General features: G+C 34.7%; 1 protein-coding gene across 1 annotated transcript in view; it reads left to right on the forward strand.

Annotated features, from left to right (window-relative positions):
- ROBO2 (roundabout guidance receptor 2) overlaps positions 1 to 23638 on the forward strand; it is a 574540-nt gene that overhangs the window by 523436 nt on the left and 27466 nt on the right. Inside the window, exons 19-23 of the mRNA XM_029214217.1 lie at positions 1414 to 1456; positions 2873 to 3000; positions 7992 to 8273; positions 13583 to 13739; positions 22418 to 22678. Of these exons, the coding sequence (XP_029070050.1) occupies positions 1414 to 1456; positions 2873 to 3000; positions 7992 to 8273; positions 13583 to 13739; positions 22418 to 22678 (871 nt within the window). The remainder of the gene's footprint in view (positions 1 to 1413; positions 1457 to 2872; positions 3001 to 7991; positions 8274 to 13582; positions 13740 to 22417; positions 22679 to 23638) is intronic.

Here is a 23638-nt window from a genome sequence, read left to right on the forward strand (position 1 = left end):
TAAGATCTAAAGAGTGATCATATTTATTAGCTCAAACTTGAGAAAGAGGTGAATGATGGAGAGATTATCCAAATGAGAAAGTATTTACTATGTGTGCACTTTAAGTAGCAATATGACCTTAGTTTATTAAAAATATGAATCAATTCATAAAATTTTATTTTTACTTTTGCTCACCAAGTAATCACAGGAAATCTAATCAGTATTTTCCAAAGATAGGATATGTTGGATTCACATCTGTGAAGTGGTATTTTTGCCTTCATCCCCAGGGATTGGTTTAGCTGATCCATACTAATTTTGGTCAAAATTGCAATTTTGCAATCCATAAACTTCTAATCACCAATTTTTTTTTCCCAATGATTTTCTAGTTAAGTAATTTTGTGGCAAAATTTGGTCGAAAATAATATGAAGTTATTTATAGACTTTTTTCCACTAATCATGAATATTCACATCTCATTGCAAAAACAATAATTTTAAATACATTTGCTGCCTTAGACCCTCTCTGCAGTATGCATCATATTACCTATCTCAGATCTGAAGCATTTTGAATTCCAAATAAATTTAGCTGCAAAGGTTTTGGATACGGGATGATGGGCCCAAACTGATATTTACCTTCTTTGGCCAATCCTTGAAGCCCACTTTCATGTTGTTAGCTTTGTAGAATGGAATCTAGTGACCAGAGGGAGTGGATTCTTCAGCTGTGGCCCTCCTGGATACTTCCTGATATTGCTAATAAGTTCCACAGTTTTAAAAAGGACTTGAGTTTTGTAATCATTATATACAATTGGAATATATTCAGTATCAATTATTTGAAAGTTTCATTTCTGTAAGAGTTGGCTAATGAAACAAAGCACCCAATACATTATCTATTCTCCATTCATTACAGTTCATGTCTTTGTAATTATACTATTTCAACTCATAGTGCTTCTTAATGTCTCTAAAAGGATCTGTGATGGGGAGGAATGTGTTGTCAATCAGTACTTTCACTTGTTTCATTAAAAGGATATTATCTGTTTGGACTATCCTGTTTCAGTTTCAACTATGTGCATTTTGCATTATGCCCTCTGATTAGGACACCAATACGTTAACATTAAAAGTCATGATTTGATAATTCCTCATTATTGCATGTCAATCTTCCAATACCATGTATATACCAATTGACACCCAAATAAAAATTGCCCCTTTGACTTAACCATATGTTTGGCTTGAGGAATATTTCAATGTCTTATTAAAGATGGAGCAAATGATAGCTTTGCTTTAGGCCAAACCACTGCTTCTTATTCTCTGTACAATTATGTTAATTATATTTTGTTAAAATTCCCAGAGGTTTCAGCTCTAAACTAAGGGCCAATATGTAGTTGTTATTAATCATAATTAATACTGACTACTTGTGTATGTTTCTTTTTTTTTTTACAGTTACATTTCAAAGAGGAGATGGAGGACTAATGAGCAATGGAAGGTATACTGAGGAGATATTTTAAATTATTATTTTTAATCAGGACTGAGGAAACTCTATAGTAAGAGGCTATTATTGTAATAAACAATCACTTATAAGTGAGAATTCTAGGAGGAATTAAATGGCTTACCACAAGGTTTAATGGCCTATCTGTTGTGCACTTTAGAGGAATCAAGTCCAGATGTTTCATATCTCCCAGAGACGCCTGAAGAAATTAGTAGTAAATATCACAAGGAATGTGTTCATTTGTTAGCAGGATGTTTATTGCATTAATTAGACATTAGCAAATGAAGTTGCTGTTGTTTAAGACTCCTTATTGGTTCTCACTAAATTGCTGTGAGTGAACAATTACACATAATCGATCACAAAGTAAATGATTCATGGATGATGAATCGGCTGTAGATCGATCAGACTGGATTCCACAACTTTGGATACTCAATTGAAATTGATAAAAGTTGATAACAAACCCATATATCCTCATCTATTTTCCCTTTGCCGATATAGAGATTGTAATTAGGCTCTGGTAATAACTTCCAATCTCCCATTTAATCAATATTTTAGCAAAAAGAGATTAGGTCTAATGAGAGCTAGTGGATGTAGCAAGAAAGCAGTTGGATCTTCTTATTGCAGTTTCCATAGAAACACATGTTTCTCTTAGGGATTGTATCACAAAGGGTCTATCAGAAAAAAAAGTACAATGACTATAGATGTTGCTGTATCTCTGTAAATATGCTAATAATCTGGAAAGTGACCAGAATCCCATCTTTTATTTTAAAGATGGGAATTCTTTATTAAATAGGTTATGAAGGAAGTTTTCTTCGTAGATTATATACACATGCTGGATCAGACCACAGTGGATCTTTAAAAAAACCTTTAATATCCTCCTAATATTTTAAATTTAGAGAACCTGAAAATGTGCTATTGATGGAACAGTATAAATACTGTTCATTAATTTCCCTTAAGTTCCTTGCCTCTAATCAAGCATGAGGGCCCATATCAGGGGTTATAGCCTATAGGGGACAGATAAATATGGGAGCTGCAGGAATTAAGGAAGCAATAGTTCAAAGTCCTGGAAATGGCTGATACTGAGCAATTGTTCCCTTGAGGTGCCAGTTTATCATCAGACCTTGTTTCGGGACGCTGCTATGTTACCAGTTTCCCACCAGTTTCAGGGAAGACGACTGAATTCATTTGGGTATCAGCAGAATCCCAGGCAGCACTCTTCGGCTTCCACTGACAGGGTTGATCTATATATAGCCTAGTGAACTGCTAAAGTTCCTTAATTCTTGAGAGCCTACAGATTTTAATTTGAAAGTGAATTAAAATCTTAAATTCTTTAATCCGTTTTAGTTCATGAGACTGATGTCCAAATCTCTCATTGAGTTCCATGGATTGATTTCCTTTTAATTCCTGTTTTAGCCGCCCAGGTCTTCTAAATGCTGGTGATCCCAGTTATCCATGGCTTGCTGATTCATGGCCAGCCACGAGCTTGCCAGTAAACAACAGCAATAGTGGCCCAAATGAGATTGCGAATTTTGGGCGTGGAGGTAAGTTATGTTTTTCAAAATTTTTTCATTTATTTGTTTTCTTGGCTTTCCTAGATGTTTTGAAAAAGGCATACTAAAAAGTAATTATAAAACTGTTGTACCTATTATCTTGAGTAAAACTAAGCTTTTAAGGGCGTCATCACTAACGAAGAAGATAAATATTCATAGTACATTTGGTTTTGGAACTATTAGTACAAGATTACTAAAATCAGGAACCATGTTGCCAAACAGCAACATGATTTCGAACTAGCCTTTTCACTTCTCTGATTCGCATTCAATATATATTTATTGAGCATGTCCTGTGTATCTGGCACTATAGCAGACGGTAAAAATATAATATCATATAAGGAGTAGACACTTAAGTAAGTATAACAACATGTTGACTGAGAGCTTTTCTGTAGCTCTACAACTGATAGTACCCTAAATAAAAGACAAAAAATGCTAAGTGGCTGACATGCTAAGGTCTTCAAAATTTGGTACCAGGGTCCTCCCCATAGTTCTTTATAAGGAGACATAATTGGACCTACTATAAATAATCACCACCTTCCCCTCTCCATCTTTTCATCCAGTCACTAGGAGAGCAATGGGTTTAGAGAAAGATGGGACTAGAGAAGTCTCAGGCCCCATTGTTCAGTTCAGCCGATACATGAGTTTTTCCTTGGCAGGGGATTGTACAGACAGTAAATGGACTGGAACTGCCTTGCCAGTACCCCAGATGAAAGAGCTGACCCCGGGAGTAGGAAAGTTCTATGAATGGAGTATTATTTAAGCTGATATATGAAGGAAAGGTGGGCAGTCAAGAGTGTGTAGAAAGTGTGTAGAGAAGAAACCTACTGTGTTTTAAGGCCCAGAAAGTAAGAGAAACGTTGACCTATTTAAGAAGCGAATTAATTTCCTAATGACTTGAGTATAGATTGCAAGGCAGAAAAAGTGGTAAGAAATATAGAAGGACAGGTAACAGAGGGCCTTCTGAGCCACACAAAGACTTTAAACTTTGGCCAAAGGATGTTCAGAAGCCATTGATGGACTTTTAGAGGAGAATGCTAGAATGCGAGTACTGTTTTAAATCATCCATCCTGCTGCTGGGTGGAGAATGGAGATAGTGTGGAAAATTTGGGTGATTAATTAGGAGAATAGTGCTGTAATCTAAGAAAGTTCATGTGAATCCACTGGAGGATTTCTACACTTCTAGGTAGAATTAATGTAGGAGACCCAGGGTTGAGCTAAACTATTCTGAGTCCATTATAAACCTCAGTGATGGATTTCATGTGTATGAGTGTATAAACATATTGACTTAGAGGAATAGTCATGGATATTGGCATTTTCTCTTTACGAATGTAATATCAATCCAAGTTTGAATATAATTAAAATAGTGTTTCAAATAATAAAGTTACTGATTATTGCACAACTCTGCATTGTGTCAATACAAACTGAAAAAGAGGGATCTCCCTCCCATTCTCCAAATAAGATGCAGAAAATGACCAGCCCTACCTTATAGGTGTGTAATGAGAATTGAATGGACGGCTAAATATACAGGTTTAGCACAAAGCTTGACATACAATCAGTGGCCAACAGGCATGACTGGGGAGTAAATGATAGAACAGAAAGTAAATTATATGACTCCTCAAGAGTCTTGCTTACCCTCTGTAATCCAGTACTCCCCGTTTAGATTCTCACTTGCCCAGACCCTCTGATAGTGGTGGCTGCCTCCCCTAGGTGTCCAAACTCTGAGCCCTGCAATTATAGGCTACACTTTACATTGGGTAGTTCTATGCCCAAGCATCTCCTCACCAAGTAGATGCCCTGCCCTACCCACTGACTTTGAAATTCTGGTCCCAAAGCTTTTATCAATCAAGGAATAGCTGCCTGTCTTTCTTGTATTTGTATTGGAATAACACGCCATTCTATCTACATATCAAGAATTAAATGCGCGAAGATGGAGAAAGTGTTTTGGTTTTGTTTTTTTCCGTTTCTGGCAGACTACATCAACATCTAAAATGTCTCAGTCTAATTTAGCCAAAAGGTACATTTGAAGATTTTCAAGGTTTCCTTCCATTTCCACTTCATTTTCATGACATGAAAATATTTCACAGGTAGCTATCAAGGCCAAGACAAAGTTTTTGCAGGGTTTACTGTATCTCTTTTCATTCAGTGTGATAAGTATTTTAGGCATTTACTATGTACCAAAGATAGGATTTTTTGCAAATTTTATTTCCTTTGCACAATATATGTAAGACATAGATAATTATATTTCCATCTTAGAGGTCAAGAAATTAAGGTTTATCAAGATGAAAAATTTGAGATCTATGTGTAGAATCCAGATCTAACAGATTTTAAAGCCTAGGTTCTTTTATTTACACTGTTCTGCAGTTAAGGTGGGATTCACATGTATGATTGTATTACCATGTTCACTTAGAAGAATAATCACGGATACTGACATTTTTTCCTTCGAGAATGTTATACTGGGACTTCCCTGGTGGTCCAGTGGCTAAGACTCTGTGCTTCCAATGCAGGGGGCCTGGGTTTGATCCCTGGTCAGGGAACTAGATCCCACATGCCACAACTAAGAGTTCTCATGCCGCAACTAAAGAAAAAGGTCCTGCGTGCTGCAACAAAGGTCCCGCGTGCCGCAACTAAGACCTGGCACGGCCAAATAAATAAATAAACATTAAAACTCTGTCTTCTGACACCAAATATGTCAACTTTAATAACAATAAAAAAAGAATGTTATACCAATACATGTTTAAATGTAATGAAAATCGTATTTTGAATAATAAAGTTACTAATTATCACATGTCTACATTTTGACAATACAAACTATAAAAATTCATTTAACTGTTCAGTAAGTGCTTACTCTTTGCACAATGCTAGGTGAGGAATTATGGAATTAGAGACATAAATCCCAGGTACTCCTGTCCTCAACTAATTTAAGATACAGTGAAGGGGACAGTCATTCATACAAGTAATTATTCCAGGCAAAAAGAAATAAATGCATGTGTAACCAAGGTGCTGAAAGACTGCAGAATGAAATCATGAGTAAATCCAACTGGAGGGAAATGTTTCTATAATTCATAAGCAGAGAGAGATTCTATTTCTAGAACCGTAGCTTTGTTCGGTGCAGAATAACATTATGAAGGATTAGATTCTCGGACTATTTTTTTTCCGTTTTTAAACATTTAAACAGACAACAGTTCAAAAACTTGCAGTGGCTCACAATATAAATCTAAAGCTTTGGAGAACATCATAATCAAGGTGTTGGGAAGCTGGGGTCAATGCTGGAGAAACATCTATCCAGTTAATATTCATCAGTGAAAGACATGGTGGAGGAAGTAGAAACAAAACCCTAAAAACTTCCCTGGAGTGAAGGATCTACCTTCACAACCTTGATATATTATTAAGTATCAAAAGTTTTTGATAATAAAGTGATACTGACCTAATGCTTTAGAATGAAATACGTTTCTTTGTCATCAAATTTTCTAATTAGTTTATAGCTAAAAACAAGAAGGGCGAGAAAGTAGTTACAAAATTCTGAATCCAAGAACAATTTACTTGCTTATACAACTTGGTGAAATATTACAAATGTGAACATGTTTAACAATCTCACTGATATGTATTTAAAATAGTCATTTAATAAAGTACATATATACTTAATTATAAAACAGTTTGGAATTCCAGACATCAAAACCCTCAGAGAGACCTAAATTATATAGTGCATAAAATATATTATAAATGTCTTGTTACTGTTGCTAAAGAAGATCATTTTTAGCTTTTGTAAAATATAAAAGCAAAATTAATATTTTACAAGAATCCTTATTTCAAGTACTGTTGGGTATCATCTCATCTAACAGTTTTAGGATATTTTGACTATTTCAGCATTCTCCTTGCGATGATAAGCAGGTTTTGGTACTGAGACAACCTGGTTCATTATTACAGTACTATAACTAGTTGAAAATTTCCCATAATGAAGAGATCAAGTGGGTTGATGACCTCATGTCCTATGAAATGTGACTTTCAGGACATACATTATTAAGGAGCATAATATAATTATATTCACTTTAACTCTGCATGATTAAAAATAGTATTAGTGTGTGTGTGTGTGTTTGTTTTTTTTTTCTTTTTTAGATACTAGTATCTTTCTTCTGGGAAGGAAAGTAAGTGCTCAGGAGAGAGGTGGCAGTTCTGAAATAAAAAGCATCATGTAAAGATAATTTAGCACACCAAAGTGATAAATGGACTGATTGGTATTCAGTGTTGTTCCTAAATTTTAATTTTATACTTGCTGTGTTACAACTTGAAACTATAATTCTCCACTTCTAAGATTTGGTAGCATAAACTAAACTCGCTAATCACTCATTGCTTTTTCTATAGTTAAATCCTGCTGTATTGTGAAAATGACTTATTCATGAAAATGTTCCTTTGTTATCCAATAAAAAAAAAAATTGTTACCATTAGTTACACTCCATTTCTGGAGCTGTGAAATCAACCCAGATAAACAGCAAGTTGAAACTTCAGAAGAAAGTGCCTCATAGTTTGGAGAGTATAATTTTGGACATGTTTGCATCTATTTAGCAGTTATATTCCATGTCTCTTGGGATAAAGTGGAAAAAGATGCTTTAATCCATGATTTATAGATTCACTTTTGTCATTGTTTCAGTAAAGAGCTAACAATTTCATAGATTCTAAAACAGAATGAGCATCTGAAAGCATTTTTTAATAGTGAAATATACCAAACTTCTCATTCATGGTTGAAGAAAATGGGGGAAGGGGTGTGTTAACCAGTGAGACATGAAGGACGAGCTGTAGGCCTGCCTGTCACAAGGCTGATAGCTTGGTGATGGTTGTATATCATCTACCCTTCATTGGCTCATGAAGCCCATCTCAGCTGAAATGCAAACGTGTGGCATGACACGTTTATTTTTCATCTTCAGTCCTGATAGTTTTGGGCTTCCTGTGTATCATTAAATTGTTTCATTTCCCTATGTTCACCACAGATGTGCTGCCACCAGTTCCAGGCCAAGGGGATAAAACGGCAACGATGCTCTCAGATGGAGCCATTTATAGCAGCATTGACTTCACGACCAAAACCACTTACAACAGTTCCAGCCAAATAACACAGGCTACTCCATATGCCACTACACAGATATTGCATTCCAATAGCATACATGAATTGGCTGTTGATCTGCCTGATCCACAGTGGAAAAGCTCAATTCAGCAAAAAACAGATCTGATGGGATTTGGTTATTCTCTACCTGATCAGAACAAAGGTAACAATGGTATGTCAAGTCCTTACTTCCTGAAGAGTTATTTTCATATCATTTTTGCATGAGATAGAAATTAGTATTTGTTGTTCAGTTTAGTGATTCATCACCAGGTTCACTACCTAAACTAAAAAATATACCGGCATGTATTCAGTACCTTCCACAATCCCCACCACCACCACCGTCGTCACTATCACCACACACCAACACCAATGAGTTTCATCCTTTTAGCTCTTTTTTCAATAGTGATCAATAGTCCATCTCGACTTCCATTAGGCAGGATAGACAAAACATGCCTCCACTGTCCTATGACATCTGCTTCTGAGTTGCTAACTGCATGTTCTGCATGGGCTTGTGCTGTGAACTAATCACATGATGCCACTATGACCTCTGCCCTTTAACCCTTAGCCTTACTTTACATCCCTGACTACCGATTGGCTGAGGGATTGTCTAATAGAATGCCACACAACCAGTCACAGGATTTCAGCACCACCAGCTCTCACAACAGCTCAGAGAGGAGTGGCAGTCTCTCAGGTTGGTCTCGTCACAGTAAGGAGAAATATTTGTTTGTCACCAGCATATGACCTGTGTTCCTAACAACCATGAAGAAGTACCTGGATCACAACTCACTGTCAGACATTTATCTTTCAAATAACAATAACAGTTTATCCTAATGAAATCATGATTTGGGGGAGGGGGTAAAATTCACCATCACCCTTTATGTACTAATTGTACAAGGATGTATTCAGGGAAAAATAGTACCATTTTACTAAATACGAATTATTAAGGATCAGATGAGTTTGATCTGCCTTGAGCCCTACTTAAGAGTCCAGAGAACTTTACAATAAAAAGATCTTATAGGAAAGTCAACCCCATGGTGTGGACAGCAAAAGATGAATTCAACAAAAATGCAAATGATTTTGGCAATTGTTCATAATATTAGGAGTCTGGTGATGTGACTTCCTATCTTTGGACAATTTTTCCGAAATATTATGTAATAGTATTCTATTGAATGATATTATTTAGAGTAAGGTCCTGATACCATGCTAAACAAGAATGTTAATATGGGACATTATTCTTTACATTTAATTGCCAAAAAACCCCTAATCTTTCCTATTGATAATTCTTTTGTGCTGTAAATTTTCATATATATTCAAGACACAACAGCTGAACTAACAGTCTGTACTGCAGGTATTGTATAGCACACGTGGGGAAAAACACATTTTACTGGAAAGAAATATTTACCTATCATAATGAATATCAGAGATTTTCTCTAGGCCCAAGGATCCTCATCTCTAAAATGAGGAGGTCCTAGTAGACATTCTAACTTTCAAACATAACATCTATATGGTGTATGACTGACGACTTTATCTGCACATTTCTAGTTGATGCCATGACCTTATTTGCTTATTTTTTCATACTTATGATATACTATTTATTTCTATGAAGCTTTTTTTAACCTCAGTTCCTTAATAAAAGATTATGGTATATTATGATATGTCACAGGCTACGAGGCATCAAAGCCATAAAGAGTTAATTCTTTTACGTCATTAGGTTAACATTTACTAAATGACTTTTCCTCAGAGATAAAACACTTTCAGTCTGAAAATGTTAATGTTCTCTCTCCCCTCCAAAATGAGCCATTTGCTCTTCTTACCTATTGGTAGAATTAGATACATTGTAGAATGCAGAGAATTTTAAACATCTGTTATGAATTTAAACTGGCTTAATTATATAGGGGAATTTTTTTGAATAACCTTATATGTCATTTGTACTGTCATTTATTTATGAGGAATCCCACAATTGTACTGAATAATTAAAAAATTAATTTCATCCTAGGCTTATTTAATTCAAGATATGCAAAGTCTCTCTCTCTCTCTCTCTCTCTCTCTATATATATATATATATTTTTTTAATCTATATATTGTAAGCCATGGATTGTTTAAGACCTTCTGTGAATTCCTTATTAAACATTCTGTATATCTTGATTACCACTGAGTTTTTAAAGTTATCTTTTGAGTAATTGTAAGCAGAACATGATTCATAATAGTGCTTACTGCTTTTCTGAATCCATTAATCTCCTGAGTGACATTTATATATATATATATATATATATATATATATATATATATATATGTATATGAATTATATTAACTACTTCATCTACATTTGAATACAAAATTACTTAAATTGGTGATAGAAAGCATTCTTTAGGAGGTAAGAATGACGTGATTATTCTCTTCTTAGCTTAGTCAAATTGAGTTTAATATTAGTTTGTTTTGTGCTTATAATCAGAGGTATGTTTCCTAAAGCTCAGATTTAAGATCAAACTTCCCTATGGATATTGGATCATATCATATTGATATTATAAGATTTTCTTAATTTGTGCACGGTGATGAAACAAATTTAAAATAATCACAGTAATAAAGAAAATTGGACATTCCTGAGTTATATGAATGAATTTCTCACCCTTTTTGAAACACTCTTATGTTTATTAAATACATAAGTTCTTAGCACTTCTCTTAAAAAGGCCAACCATTAAAAAATATAAAACACAGATTTTTTCAAAATAGTATCTGTAATCATAATTTTATATATATACATGCATATACAACACAGTGCCAGTAGTAATAACTAAATCTTTTTATATGCCAGTATTGTTTTAAATAGACTATAAGTTTAATTTTAAAATGAGCTATTTTCATAATTTTCTTTACATAGAAATCATTTGTTCAGCATAAGTAAATATAAATCCAAATATTTACATTTTCAGTTGAAGAGGGACGGGTCAAATATGTTTGCAAGTCATCAAAATATGTTCCTCTAAAATATAATGCAGGCAGTTCTCACCTTAAAATGCTTTATGATCTTTGGTTGCAAGTAAACAGCAACACAGTGGGTTGACGTAGATCAAGATATAGATCTCAGATAGTTTAATTTTCTTAGCTCATATCATATGCCACTATTATGCTAAGAGCCCACCTCTTAACTCATTCTAGAGAAGACAAAGCATGTTGATTGATACTTACCAAAAGTACCCACAATGAGATGCAGAAATTTCCCCCAAAGAGGGGAAAGTAGACATTGTATGGAAAACCCTCACAAATTCCCCCTATGAATCACCTCTGCTTCCACAGCACATTTTTAAGTAAGTTGTTTGGAAGAGTTGATAACGGCTTTCCTGACCTTGGACAAGGATTTCAACAGAGCTGGGTTCAGAGCTGCTGAAATTGTAATTTCCAGTAAAGCTGCTGCATTCTAAATTGCTTGTTCTTTTACTGTGTGAATATGGACCACAAACTCAGAAAGAACCTCTATTTTCTCATCTATAAAATGGAGATGTAAAAACTTCCCTCTTTGTGTCACTCAGTTCTGGTGGTGATCATATAACATTTCTAAAAGTGCTATAAAAAGTGAAAAAAGCCTAGTACACATACAAATATACAAGGGATAAAAGAGGTACAACTAGGGAAAAGCTATGAAAAACACACGCCCAACCCATTCTTCTTTGAAGTATTGAGACATAGTTCTGATACTACCGAGAAAGATACAATCTTGTTTATGATTGTTTTGATCAAGAAACAAAGAATTAAGGCTCACCTACCTTAAACACAAAAATTACAGACAAATTCAATCAGGTTTATTATTTTTATTCTAAGAATCAGGTTATTTCTGGGATCCTCATTGGGGTAGGAGTTGAGTGTGGAATGGCTTTGGAAACAGGTAGAATTGAGTTTGCTTTGAGATAGAGGAGATGGGAGAGTGTGATAATGGCTGGCATTTATTGAACATTCTATACATTCTGAGCCCTTTATATGCCTTATCTCTTGTAATACTCAAAATAACCCCCCAAAATAGTAACTTTATATTTTTTTACATGTATGGAAATTGAGGTGATATCTATGAATAACTTGTCAAGTAGGTGAGAAACTAGTTTTCAAACCCAGAGATCCAGCTCTTATCCTCAAAGCAGAAGATACCTGTTCTCCTTTCTCTTAATACTTCTTCTGCCAAAGATAAAAAGTGAAAGGAAAGGTGAAAGCACTCAGTTTTCAGGGATGCTGTTTTAAATATGTGTGTATATGTGCACACTACCTAGTAAACAGACATAATTCCATAATTGGCAATAGTGTATATGTCCAGTTCAGTAGTTTCATCACTTTCTGGCACTCAAAGTTGTTATAATTTTCTGAATTGGCTGATGCAGGTTAGTAATTGGTAGAAGAAAAGAAATGAGGTAAACTTCAGTGATATCTCTATTGTTAGATAGCTCTGCTACAATTTGATGCTCATAACTTTTAGTTCCAGAAAGATGTAGTCCAAGGGGTCAATACCATTTTTTTTTTGGATATACAGCTATTGACTGTAGTGGGAGTGACAGAAGTTACTTAGGTTTCCCGAAACATTTTTTGCCATCCTGCTCAAGAAGTACACATTTCTGCATCCAACTGTGGTCCACTTAGGAAGAAACTTGATGTACTTAATTTTGGCGGAGTAAAAAGTACTGCATTGAACAAATGATAAAACTATATTTTTATATTTTTTAAACTCTATTTCATTAAGCTCTGGTAATTCCAGATATGGTTTATATGCTGCCAACCTACTTTCTGCTCATGTTTTGTACATGAATTCATTTGTATTATGAGAATACTGAAACTGATTACTATATTTCCATTAATTTTCCCCATATTTGGAATTTTAAGAAATGTTATGCTTAGACATCTGAGAAATACTCTCTCTATAGGCAAAAATAATTGTGCCATTCATTAGTCAGAAATTCTATACAACATATCATTGTGCAAGATTTATAAGTATCCTCCAGATTGTAGTTGATTGATTTTTATAAGTTACTTTTGAGAGAAAACTGTTACTCGCCTGGATTAATTAAATTGAGTAAATTCTAATGGAAAAGTTTAGCCTGTATCCTTAGATACTGCATTTTCCACTGAGACAGATTATGCAAAGGAGCATTATAAACGCGCTAAAATCTGACATTTGAAAGAATTTGTTATGGCCCATTATTTCACCTAACAATGAAAATGTGGAGGCAGCAAACGTGAATAAATCAATAAATTAGCTTTTGCTACCACAGCCATGTTTTTGGTTTATTCAACTCTGCAGTTAATGCATTGTGAAAGAAACAATATCATTTTGAGTGATTTATAAAAATGTTTTTCTTATTATATCATTTCATTGTTTATAGCTTTTAACAGCTGTAACATACTGATTCTGGTGTTTTGAAAACATAAATACATCTTCCTGCCTGATATACTCTGTTTCTTGTGATATTCACTATGTCTGAATAAACGTATTATTATTTTCAGGTGGGAAAGGTGGAAAAAAGAAGAAAAATAAAAACTCTTCTAAAGCACAGAAAAACAATGGATCAACCTGGGCCAATGTTCCGCTACCTCCTCCCCCAGTCCAGCCCCTTCCTGGTACAGAGCTGGAACACTATGCAGTGGAACTGAAAGAAAATGGGTAAAAATATCTCATATACCAACAAAATGCCCAGGGCTATCCTCCTTTCTCTGTTATGCATTTTTGTCTTGATACTGTGTCGTCTTCCTGTTTTCCCTGCTGCCTTCCCAACCTGTTCATTGCTCCCCCCCCTCTTTTATTGTTTCCCCATCTATATATTTTTAGCTGATAAATACAACACAGCACATATTGAGGACGTAGAATCCTTGGCCATCAAGTGCCTTAGATTGTCTGCAATCATGATAATGCAGCCTCCATTTATAATATTGCTTGTTAGTTTGAAAGCAAGTAACCCAGAGCTCTGTGAACTAAAGAGGCACTCCTGAGAAGGGCTGAAAAGGAAATTAAAATAACCTTCTTCATCATCCCTCGCATTTCTCTAATGACTTGATGTCTGGCCATAGCAGGGCGCCCACTGTTGAGCTCCATCACAATGGGATAATTGTAGGGATCTGGCCAGTGGGTAGGACTTTAATCATCAGCTTTGATGGGAATTTAGGGGTCCGAACAATAAAGGAGGTTCAAGCCAATGCACACTCTGTAACAAAACCTTTTAAGTTAGAAAATTTCCTTTAAGAGTTTTAAGTGACCAGCTTCCTTATTCTTTCCCAAACATCTCACAAGAATTAGTTTGCTTTCCTCTGTTAGTTTAAGTGTTAATTTTGAAGTAGAAAGACATTGATACTGTTTATTTTTTAATCCAAAAAAAATAGCTAGTCAGAAGAAACATAGTCTCTTTTTCTATTTTAATAATTCTAAGTGCTCTGTCTTCCTCACAATTTGCTTTTGACTGAAACTGAAAAATGCAGAATAGAGGCAGTTTTTTATTCCAAGTTTTCCTTTATTTAGAAGTATTTAGGTATTAAAATATCTCAGTTTATTTAAATAATGGTTTTATTTCCTATCTTGTTTTACATAAAGATCACATGCACATGCTTATAATTTTTTCTCCATCTCCTTTTTTCTTACATAACTGCTGTCTTTGAGGTCTCCAGATTAATTTTCCTAACTAGAACTTTCTTTATCACATTTGCTTCCGAAAAAAGATTCCATTTGCTTTTTCTTACAGTTACCTAATATATACACACATATACTCTATATATTCATTATATACACAGATAGATAGATAGATGGGCATGCATATATATAAATAAGCATACCTCCATATTTTTTCTCTATATCTTTCCTTCCCTCCAAAGGGCTTCATTTGCTTTTGTGAGATTGTAGCTCCCATATATATGCATGTCATTTTTATTGTACTTTTGTTAAAACGTTCACACCTGAAATGGGAAGTTAAAAGTATACCTTCTTTCTCTGACTTTTTTAAAACAAAATTTTGCCCATGATCTTATGTAATACATATCAATAATAAAATATGTTAGTGTCACACAATTCCTAGGCAGGGAAGCAGGGAACAGAGGTGTGTATTTCACAAGAAAATATTATTACAGGGCTTAGAAAAATGCATTTTAAAGGCTGTAATTAGAAAATAAGAAAATAGAACTTGTAAACTGGGGAGAGAAAAGTAGTGTTGTTAAACATTTATAAACATAAAGTCTTGAACTCAGCGTAAATATTGTAGGTAATTTGGAATCTTGATTAGTAGATTTGAGATGACGATGAGTTTGTCCATCTCTTGTTCTTATTAATATTTTTGTATTTTCTAATATGCAAACCTTATAATACTGAAAAAAGATTTTTAAATATTTTCTATATACTCTGCTCTTATGATATTAACTTTGAGCTTTTTTTTTTTTTTTTTTTGCGGTATGCGGGCCTCTCACTGTTTTGGCCTCACCCGTTGCGGAGCACAGGCTCCGGATGCGCAGGCTCAGCGGCCATAGCTCACGGGCCCAGCTGCTCCGCGGCATGTGGGATCTTCCCGGACCGGGGCGCGAACCCGCGTCCCCTGCATCGGCAGGCGGACTCTCAACCACTGCGCCACCAAGGAAGCCCTAACTTTGAGCTTTTATAGAATAGTTTATATGCCTTGATTTGAAACTTATGCAAATTTAAAGTTTTCTTGAAATAGAAACAACAAAAAACTTTAGAAGTCACCTGTTTTTAATAATTTTTATTTCTAACAAACAAGGATTCAGCAATTGTGCTTCTTATGGTGATATGTAGATTTTGCTTTTGTTGTTTTAGTATATCATAATAGAGACCTTATTCAACATACATTTTTTTTTTTAAGTACATAAGAACTGTTAAGCCCAGTGCCAGAAAGGAAAGCAAAAGAGATGAAAGAAACAAAAACACAATTAATAAGGAGGATGTGATCCCTGATTTAGGAAACTCACAGAATTCAGAGGTAGAGACCAGAAACCACACACACACACACACACACACACACACTATTTTGTATGGCGAGCCCTAGCTAAGCAATGTGTACAAAATAATAACTTGCATACAGAAAGGGATAACCATGTATGCCAGATAAGGCTGGGGCAAGCCTATAGAAGTTGAGTTTTGACGTGAATCTTGAATCACTTATTCACAAATAATAGTAGCCAGTGTTGGGTGTCTATTGGGTGCCAGGCTCTGAGCCAGAAGCAAAAAGGACAAAGATAATGAGAAGTAGTCCCTAACATAATCTCCACATCAGAATAGATTTCTAACCAATGAGTACAACAAAATGTTACTAATGTCACTATTTGCCGTGCAGATGGAGAGAAATTTTCCTAGCCAAAGGCATAAAATAGAAATAAAATGAAAGATGAGGAAAAAAAGGAATAGTCCCATTAGTTTTCCTTTAGTACTTCCTACTCTTCCTTTGAAACCCCACCCTATTCTAGTTAAGGTTACTTACCTTTCCTTTATTTGTCATTATTCCTTAAACTTACTTCTCTATTGTAATACTCATCACATTGCATTCTAGTTGCTTGTCTATATCTTTCTGCCATATGAGGTTTGTTGAGCTTGAAACATGCACAAGATAGAAGATAATTTGAGAAGGTGTCGTGAGGCCAGTTGTGAAGTCTTGTATGTCTTATAGGAATTCTGATCTTTGGGTATAGAAGGATTGGAGGACATGAGGCTAGGGCAGGTAGATAATGTATGGGATTTTGCAGCAGAATGGCCAATACCATGAAAATGATAAGAGAATAAGATAAGGCAATGGCAGCGGGATGGAGAGAGAGGGATAGATTTTAGAAATGTATCTAGCCCAGAATAATCACAATCTTGAAAAGATTGTCTTTTGCTTTTTATTACAATGTTTAATATTGTTTCTAAGAGCTTAGATATCATCAATTTTCTTTCTTGGCCTTTCTTGAGCTATTTTTCCCCCACAATACTAAATATCAAAAGTTATCAAATCATTGTCCTAATAGACAATGATTTGTTAATTCAGTACTATATCAACAATGGTAAATGTTCTCTCTCATCAATATGCCTCTCTCAGCTAGACAAAAATGTATCAAAATGTTTGTTCTTAGCTATAAATATAATGTATTTTAATGTAATCATACGAGGCTAGGAAGAATTCAGTAGTAATTCAATAGAAAACTAATGCTTTGTTTTGCTATTGCAATTAGAAATTGGCAGGCTTTCGTGGTTGTTGAACTTTATTGTATTTTTATTAGTAGTTTGGTGTTTGTATCTGGCCTTTCGCAAGTTAGTTCACATGCAACATTGATTTGTTGCCATCCTGCTTATTATTCACCAGGCAAGACAGATAATATGATGCCTCATATTTCACTGACAGGAAGTCAAAGAACAAAAGCTCCTCTAGGAAAGGTTGGCCAAAAGACCTTTGGATTGGCATTAGAATCATTTTCACAGTCTTTTTTAGGTTACTACAAGAAAAAGTTGAATTTTCATCGCTCAAATAAGATATACATCTGTAAATATGAAGGAAACTCTAAAACCAGAACTATGCTTTACAAAACATTCATAGAGTCATCTATTACTTTCTTGCACTTCTTCAGAAACTGCACAAAACCTAACTATCTGTTGTTCTGGAATGAATTAAGACATGAATACCTCAGAGGTGATGCACAGTTCTCCCCATCATATGATTTGCACCGTATCCCAAATTTCTTTGACCTGTTCTCTCATGTTCTTCGCCTAGACTTTCTTTTATCCCCCTCTCTCTATTTTCCACTTCTTGCACAAACGACTGAGATGAATCCATGGATTTTTCTTAGTTCTGCTTCTGTTCCACAGGGGGACAGAGTATGCTCACTACTGTTCTAGATTGTAGAAAAGACTTGGCAGAATTGATGATAAACACCCATTCTAGTTAAATGGAATAGCAATTAGAATATTTTTTAGTCATTTAGTACATTATGCAATGTAATTGTATAATGTTAAAACTCATATTTTATGGTAGACTCTCCTTTGCCTGATGGTATTTGAATAATAAATAAATGAGTTGAGTAAAACTAATTACAATTTTTTATGTTACCTTAACACATGATATATGTACCATTACTTACTCCTTTTCTTATGTTCTGTATGTATTTTCATTCCATATGTGTATTCCCTTTGAATTATTTGAAGTAAGAATAGTTTACTACTTATAAGGTAGGGAAATTTTAGGAGATAATTGCCTACTTCCATTTGAAAGATTGAATATATAAATGTTCTTTCTTTGTTCAAACGTAGGACATCCCTGACAATAGTCTATGTAAGCAAGGAAAGTACATGTACTAGTTTATAGAATAAAACTGTGCTATTTTGTAACAAGTTTATGAAATAAATTTAATTATAACTATTGATGAAGTATAACAGGATGCATATTCCATATTGAAAATGGGCAGTTTTTTAAAAAAATTAGGCTACTTATACATATTTTTGTTTGACTTAATAATATAGCATTTAAAGTTAAGTAAGTTAAGGAAAGAAACCTAAGCATTCTTAATAATGAAGCAGTTTGTGAGTCTTCATTTCAAATCAATAAATATGCTTATCATATACTATTTTTAAGGTATTACGTCAGATGTGGCCAAACAGGAATAGTTCAATGTCATTATGTTAATGTAGCTTAAATCCACTTGAGGAAAAAATACTATTAACATGTGAAAGGTTAAATACTAAAATAAATTGGACAACAGTTACAGAAATCAACATTGGAAATAGCAGAAGACAGTGTATAATCAGTTTTCAAGTAAATGTGCAAAAATATTATCAGTGCAAGTTCAGAAGAGTTATATATCAGTGCTATTTGGCCTCATCAGGGAAATCTTTATAAAAGATATGGGATTTAGCCTGTAGCTTGAAGGATTTGTAAGAGTAAGCTAGGTGAAATTGGAGGAGTCTAGCTTATTTGAAATAAGTTGAATTCTTTAAACTAATGCACGAGGATGGAAAAGTACAAAGAAAGGAGGAAACAAACCAATTTCTTTTGAGCAGGAGATTCTTGTTGAGAAACTGAAGAAAACATCTGAAAAGGTAGGTTGAGGCTTTGACACATTTAATGGACAGAACAGAGTAAAGTGAAGTGAATGTTTTATTCCAAGAGTTCTGATGTTTTCATAGACAGAAAGTGTAAGTGATGTGCAAGATTGATTAGAAGATGGGGAAAATTAAAAGCAATAAATCCAACTGGGATAGTCGTTATGAACCTTTTACACCACAGACTCTTATCTTCGAATGAAATCTAACTGTGATCTCCAACATAAAAAACATGAAAAATGCCATCGTTTTAGAGCAATATATTTTCTCGGGTCATACTGGTACTTATATAGCCAAGAAATGGGAATACAAGTTTAACTGTTGATATTTTCTAATATATAAAAGTGGTTATTTGTAACACACTAAAGTGTGCCTGATACTAAAATGTAAAAGACATTTCAGAAGAGATATTATCAGATTATACAGGGCTTCTGAAACAAAGTATTCAGTTTGTAACTCATCGAGGTAGAAGATTATTCAGGTACCCCCAACAAGAGATGAAAATTTAACAGCCAAAGATGTCATCACACTCTGTATGAAACCTCTCAGTGACTATCCATCACCCACAGGCAAAATTCCAAACTCTTTCTTGGGGCTGATGAAGCCCTTCATGATCTAGCACATACTCACCTCTCCTGCCTCATCTATAACCAACCTTCTCTATTTGCCAGCTGTTACCAGTTAGAAAGCTGAGTTCTTCAAATACTTTAAATTTTCTCTTCCTCTGGGCCGTCTCATGTGTTACCTAGAATATCCCCTTTTTCAGTGGTCGGCAGAGCCTCACCCAAGCCCCAAACTAATTTCAGCCTCCCTGCTTTATTCTTATAATACTTGGTATCTTTGATTATTTGCTACATATCAGTCTGCCCCACCGGATTTTATGCTCTATAAAAAGATCCAGTTACCTGACACATGTTGGTCAAATCAAAGGATGATAACTTGAGGAGTTTTAAATAGACTTTATTTTTTTAGATCTGTTGTAGGTTAACAGCAAAACTGAGCAAAAAAATACATAATTTCCCAATTTCCCATGCCTCCACACATGCATAGCCTCTGCCACTATCAACATCTCCCACCAAAGTGGTACATTTGTTAAACTGATGAAACTACATTGCCACAAAATTCTCACCCAACATTCATGGTTTACTTTACGGTTCACTCGTGGTGTCGTACATTCTGTGTGCCGATGTACAAAGAAAAACTGGATGAGTGTATAATGACATGTATCCACCATTGTAGTATCATCCAGAGTAGTTTCACTGTTGTAAAAATCCTCTGTGCTCAGTCTGTTCATCCCTCCCTCCCCTTAACCTCTGGCAACCACTGATCTTTTTACTGTCTTCATAGTTTTGCCTTTTCCAAAATGTCATATAGTTGGAATCATACAGTATGTAGCCTTTTCAGGTTGGCTTCTTTCACTTGGGTAATATGCATTTAAGATTCCTCCATGTCTTATTATGGCTTGATCGTGCATTTATTTTTAGCACTGAATAATATTCCATTATCTGGATATGCCACGAGTTATTTACTCATTCACCTACTGAAAGACATCTTTGTTGCTTCAAAGTTTCACTAATTATAAACAAAGCTGCTATAAACATCCATGTATAGGCTTTTTGACAAATTCATTTTTAAACAGGATAATTGGAAAGACACGCCAGTGAAACTATTCAAGAATCATCTGGACATTTACAAATTAGTGTTTTGTAAGGGACATCAAGACTAGATATATATATTTGTAATATTCATTCTATTTTCAGTTTCTTTAATAGAAACCTATATGCTAGGTACTGTAATAGGTGCTGGAAATGCAAAGTGGAGAATTACAGAGTTCTCGAGTTAAGGATCTCATAGAATAGTGGGGAAAAAGAGACGTGAGACAAATAATTCCAGTATAACATGGGGAGTGCACAGTATAAGTATTATGGAGTTGTAATCAGTTGCATATGGTGGGAGCAGAGAAGGCTCACAAAACTGAGGACATTTGACTTGAACCTTGAAGGAGAAGCAGGAGCTCACAGTCACATGATTTGAGAGTAGTCATATACAGACCCAGAGATTAAAAAAACATAGAGTAGGCTGGTGTTGGGGAAATAATGGGAAATTAAGCTAGAATAATAGGCTGATGAGATGGGGAAGTATCTTTTTTTAGTCCTTGCTAATGGGTTTGAACTTTTTCTTGCATTAGCAATATCACTAATAATTTAAGCATAGGTGTGATGTGAATGAAGATTTTAGAAATATAATCCGATTGCCTGTATGGAAGATATAGAAGGGATGATGATGACATTCCAAGAGACTAGGAAAGCTAATGGGCTGGTTCATCCCAGAAGGAGATTGATCTGTGATCGTGGGAGTAGAGGTGAAGTGTAGAATAAAGACTTGGGGGATATTTAAGAGGTTGACTTTATAGGACAATTACATCTAATAAAATTGCTTATCTTATCCTTAAGTCTTTTAAAAGTGCATTGGGATCTATTTGATTTAAGAAAATAATAGCACGACAGAGAAGGTGTAAATAAAAATGCTACTGATTTTGTGTCACAATTAAAGCATTTTGGATTAATTTTCTATGTTCCCTAACCAGAATCCCTAAAACATGCTGTTTTTAAAATTGTTGTTTTTCTTTTTAATATATATTTTATAGGATTAGGTTTTAAACTTCTGTTTCTATAGATTTGAGATGTTGAGATACAAGGAGACATCAGTTTCTAATGAAAATATTAAGAAAATTAAGACAGTTGAAAGGCTATTGAATACATTTTGTAGCACAAAGTCTTAATGATTGACATGTCATATGGAATGAAAGATTGGCATAGATCTAGAATAAGAGTAAATAAAATTATCAAACACTTCTTAAATGAATATTGGCATATTCTTTTGGTGCACAAGAATGAACAAGAGAAGAAAGTAGTTAAATCTACAAGCACTAAATTCATTAATTGTCTTTAATTGGAAATTTGGTTTTTCTACGTCAGTAACTTTGTTGGGAAGTTATTGCCTTTTGTAACTGTCGGGGTAACAATTAGCTAAAAAGATCTTTTAAGAGTAAATTGAGATCTTGAGATAACCGATGTACTTATGATTAGAAATTAGATAACAGCCAGGTGATTTACTATAATAGTGCCAACAACCAGAAATCAGGAGGAAATAAACTGGGAGAACATTTTAGATGCTACTGTGGTTGCCATTCATTGCCAGTGTAATTGTGTGTATGTGTGTGTGTGTGTGTGTGTGTGTGCCTAAGTGTTAATGTGCTTTTTTTCCTCATTTAATTTCAGCTATGACAGTGATAGCTGGTGCCCACCATTACCAGTACAAACTTATTTACACCAGGGTATGGAAGATGAACTGGAAGAAGATGATGATCGTGTCCCAACACCTCCTGTCCGAGGCGTGGCTTCTTCCCCTGCCATTTCCTTTGGACAGCAGTCCACTGCAACTCTAACTCCCTCCCCACGGGAAGAGATGCAGCCCATGCTGCAGGCTCACCTGGATGAGTTGACAAGGGCCTATCAGTTTGATATAGCAAAGCAAACATGGTAAATATCCTCATGAGGTCAGGGGACCCATGCTTTCAACACATGGATAGAGGAAACGTTCTTTCACATTAAATTCACAAGAGAGTCTCATTGAACTCTACAGCTGGGGTTAGAAATGCTTTTGTACAACTCCTTCATCATCCAGATAAGGAAATTGAAGAAATGTTAAATAATTTGACCAAAGTCACACAACTAATTAGAGTGAATTGGAGCAAGAATTCAGATCTGCTGAATTTCAGGCTCAAGTACTTTTGGCTACACCAGAATCTTTTCTAATTTACAGTTTAGCTTCAATTAGCTTATCCTTGAACTCACTTCCAACACCATAATGAAGGACTCTTTTTAGATTCTTCAAAGTGCCTGTGATTAATTCTGTATGTGGTTGTGAATATGTAAATGTAAGCTTCTGCAAATCACATATGGTCAGTGTCAGTTATTAAAAGACCTTCTTTGGGCTGAACTAAATGAGACAGAAAAGAACAACAATGTTAGTAACAGTAAACGCACACACACACAAAAGAGCCCCTAGAATAAATTACAAATCCCAAATTCCTTTTTTTCTCATTGATTCATAAACTTTCATAAGGTATAGATGGCAGTCTGCTAATGCATCCTGTGAAAAATATGACAGGAATACAAGTGGAACCAACTCTCACAGTTCTGTGCAGTTATTTTTTCTTATTTTCTCTCCCTTCTCCCAAACAGTAACATATAAGTTTGACTCCTAAAAATGAAATCTCAGTAACATACCTCTGATTATCTTATGTTGATTTATGTCCTATGCTTGAAGTTAAAGTTTTATGAAAGAGCCTTAGCTTCTTTTTTGGTAGTTTTAGCTACTGGGATAAGCTGATAATGAGATGTCTTATTCTCAGTGTTAATGAACTATGTGTTTTAAAAATACAACTAAATATACAAAGAGATACTCAAACCAGGAATATCATTTAAAGCTTATCACAA

This window comes from Monodon monoceros, unplaced genomic scaffold, assembly GCF_005190385.1.
Source record: "Monodon monoceros isolate NGI ecotype Baffin Bay Population unplaced genomic scaffold, NGI_Narwhal_1 Super_Scaffold_11, whole genome shotgun sequence".
NCBI lineage: Eukaryota > Metazoa > Chordata > Mammalia > Artiodactyla > Monodontidae > Monodon > Monodon monoceros.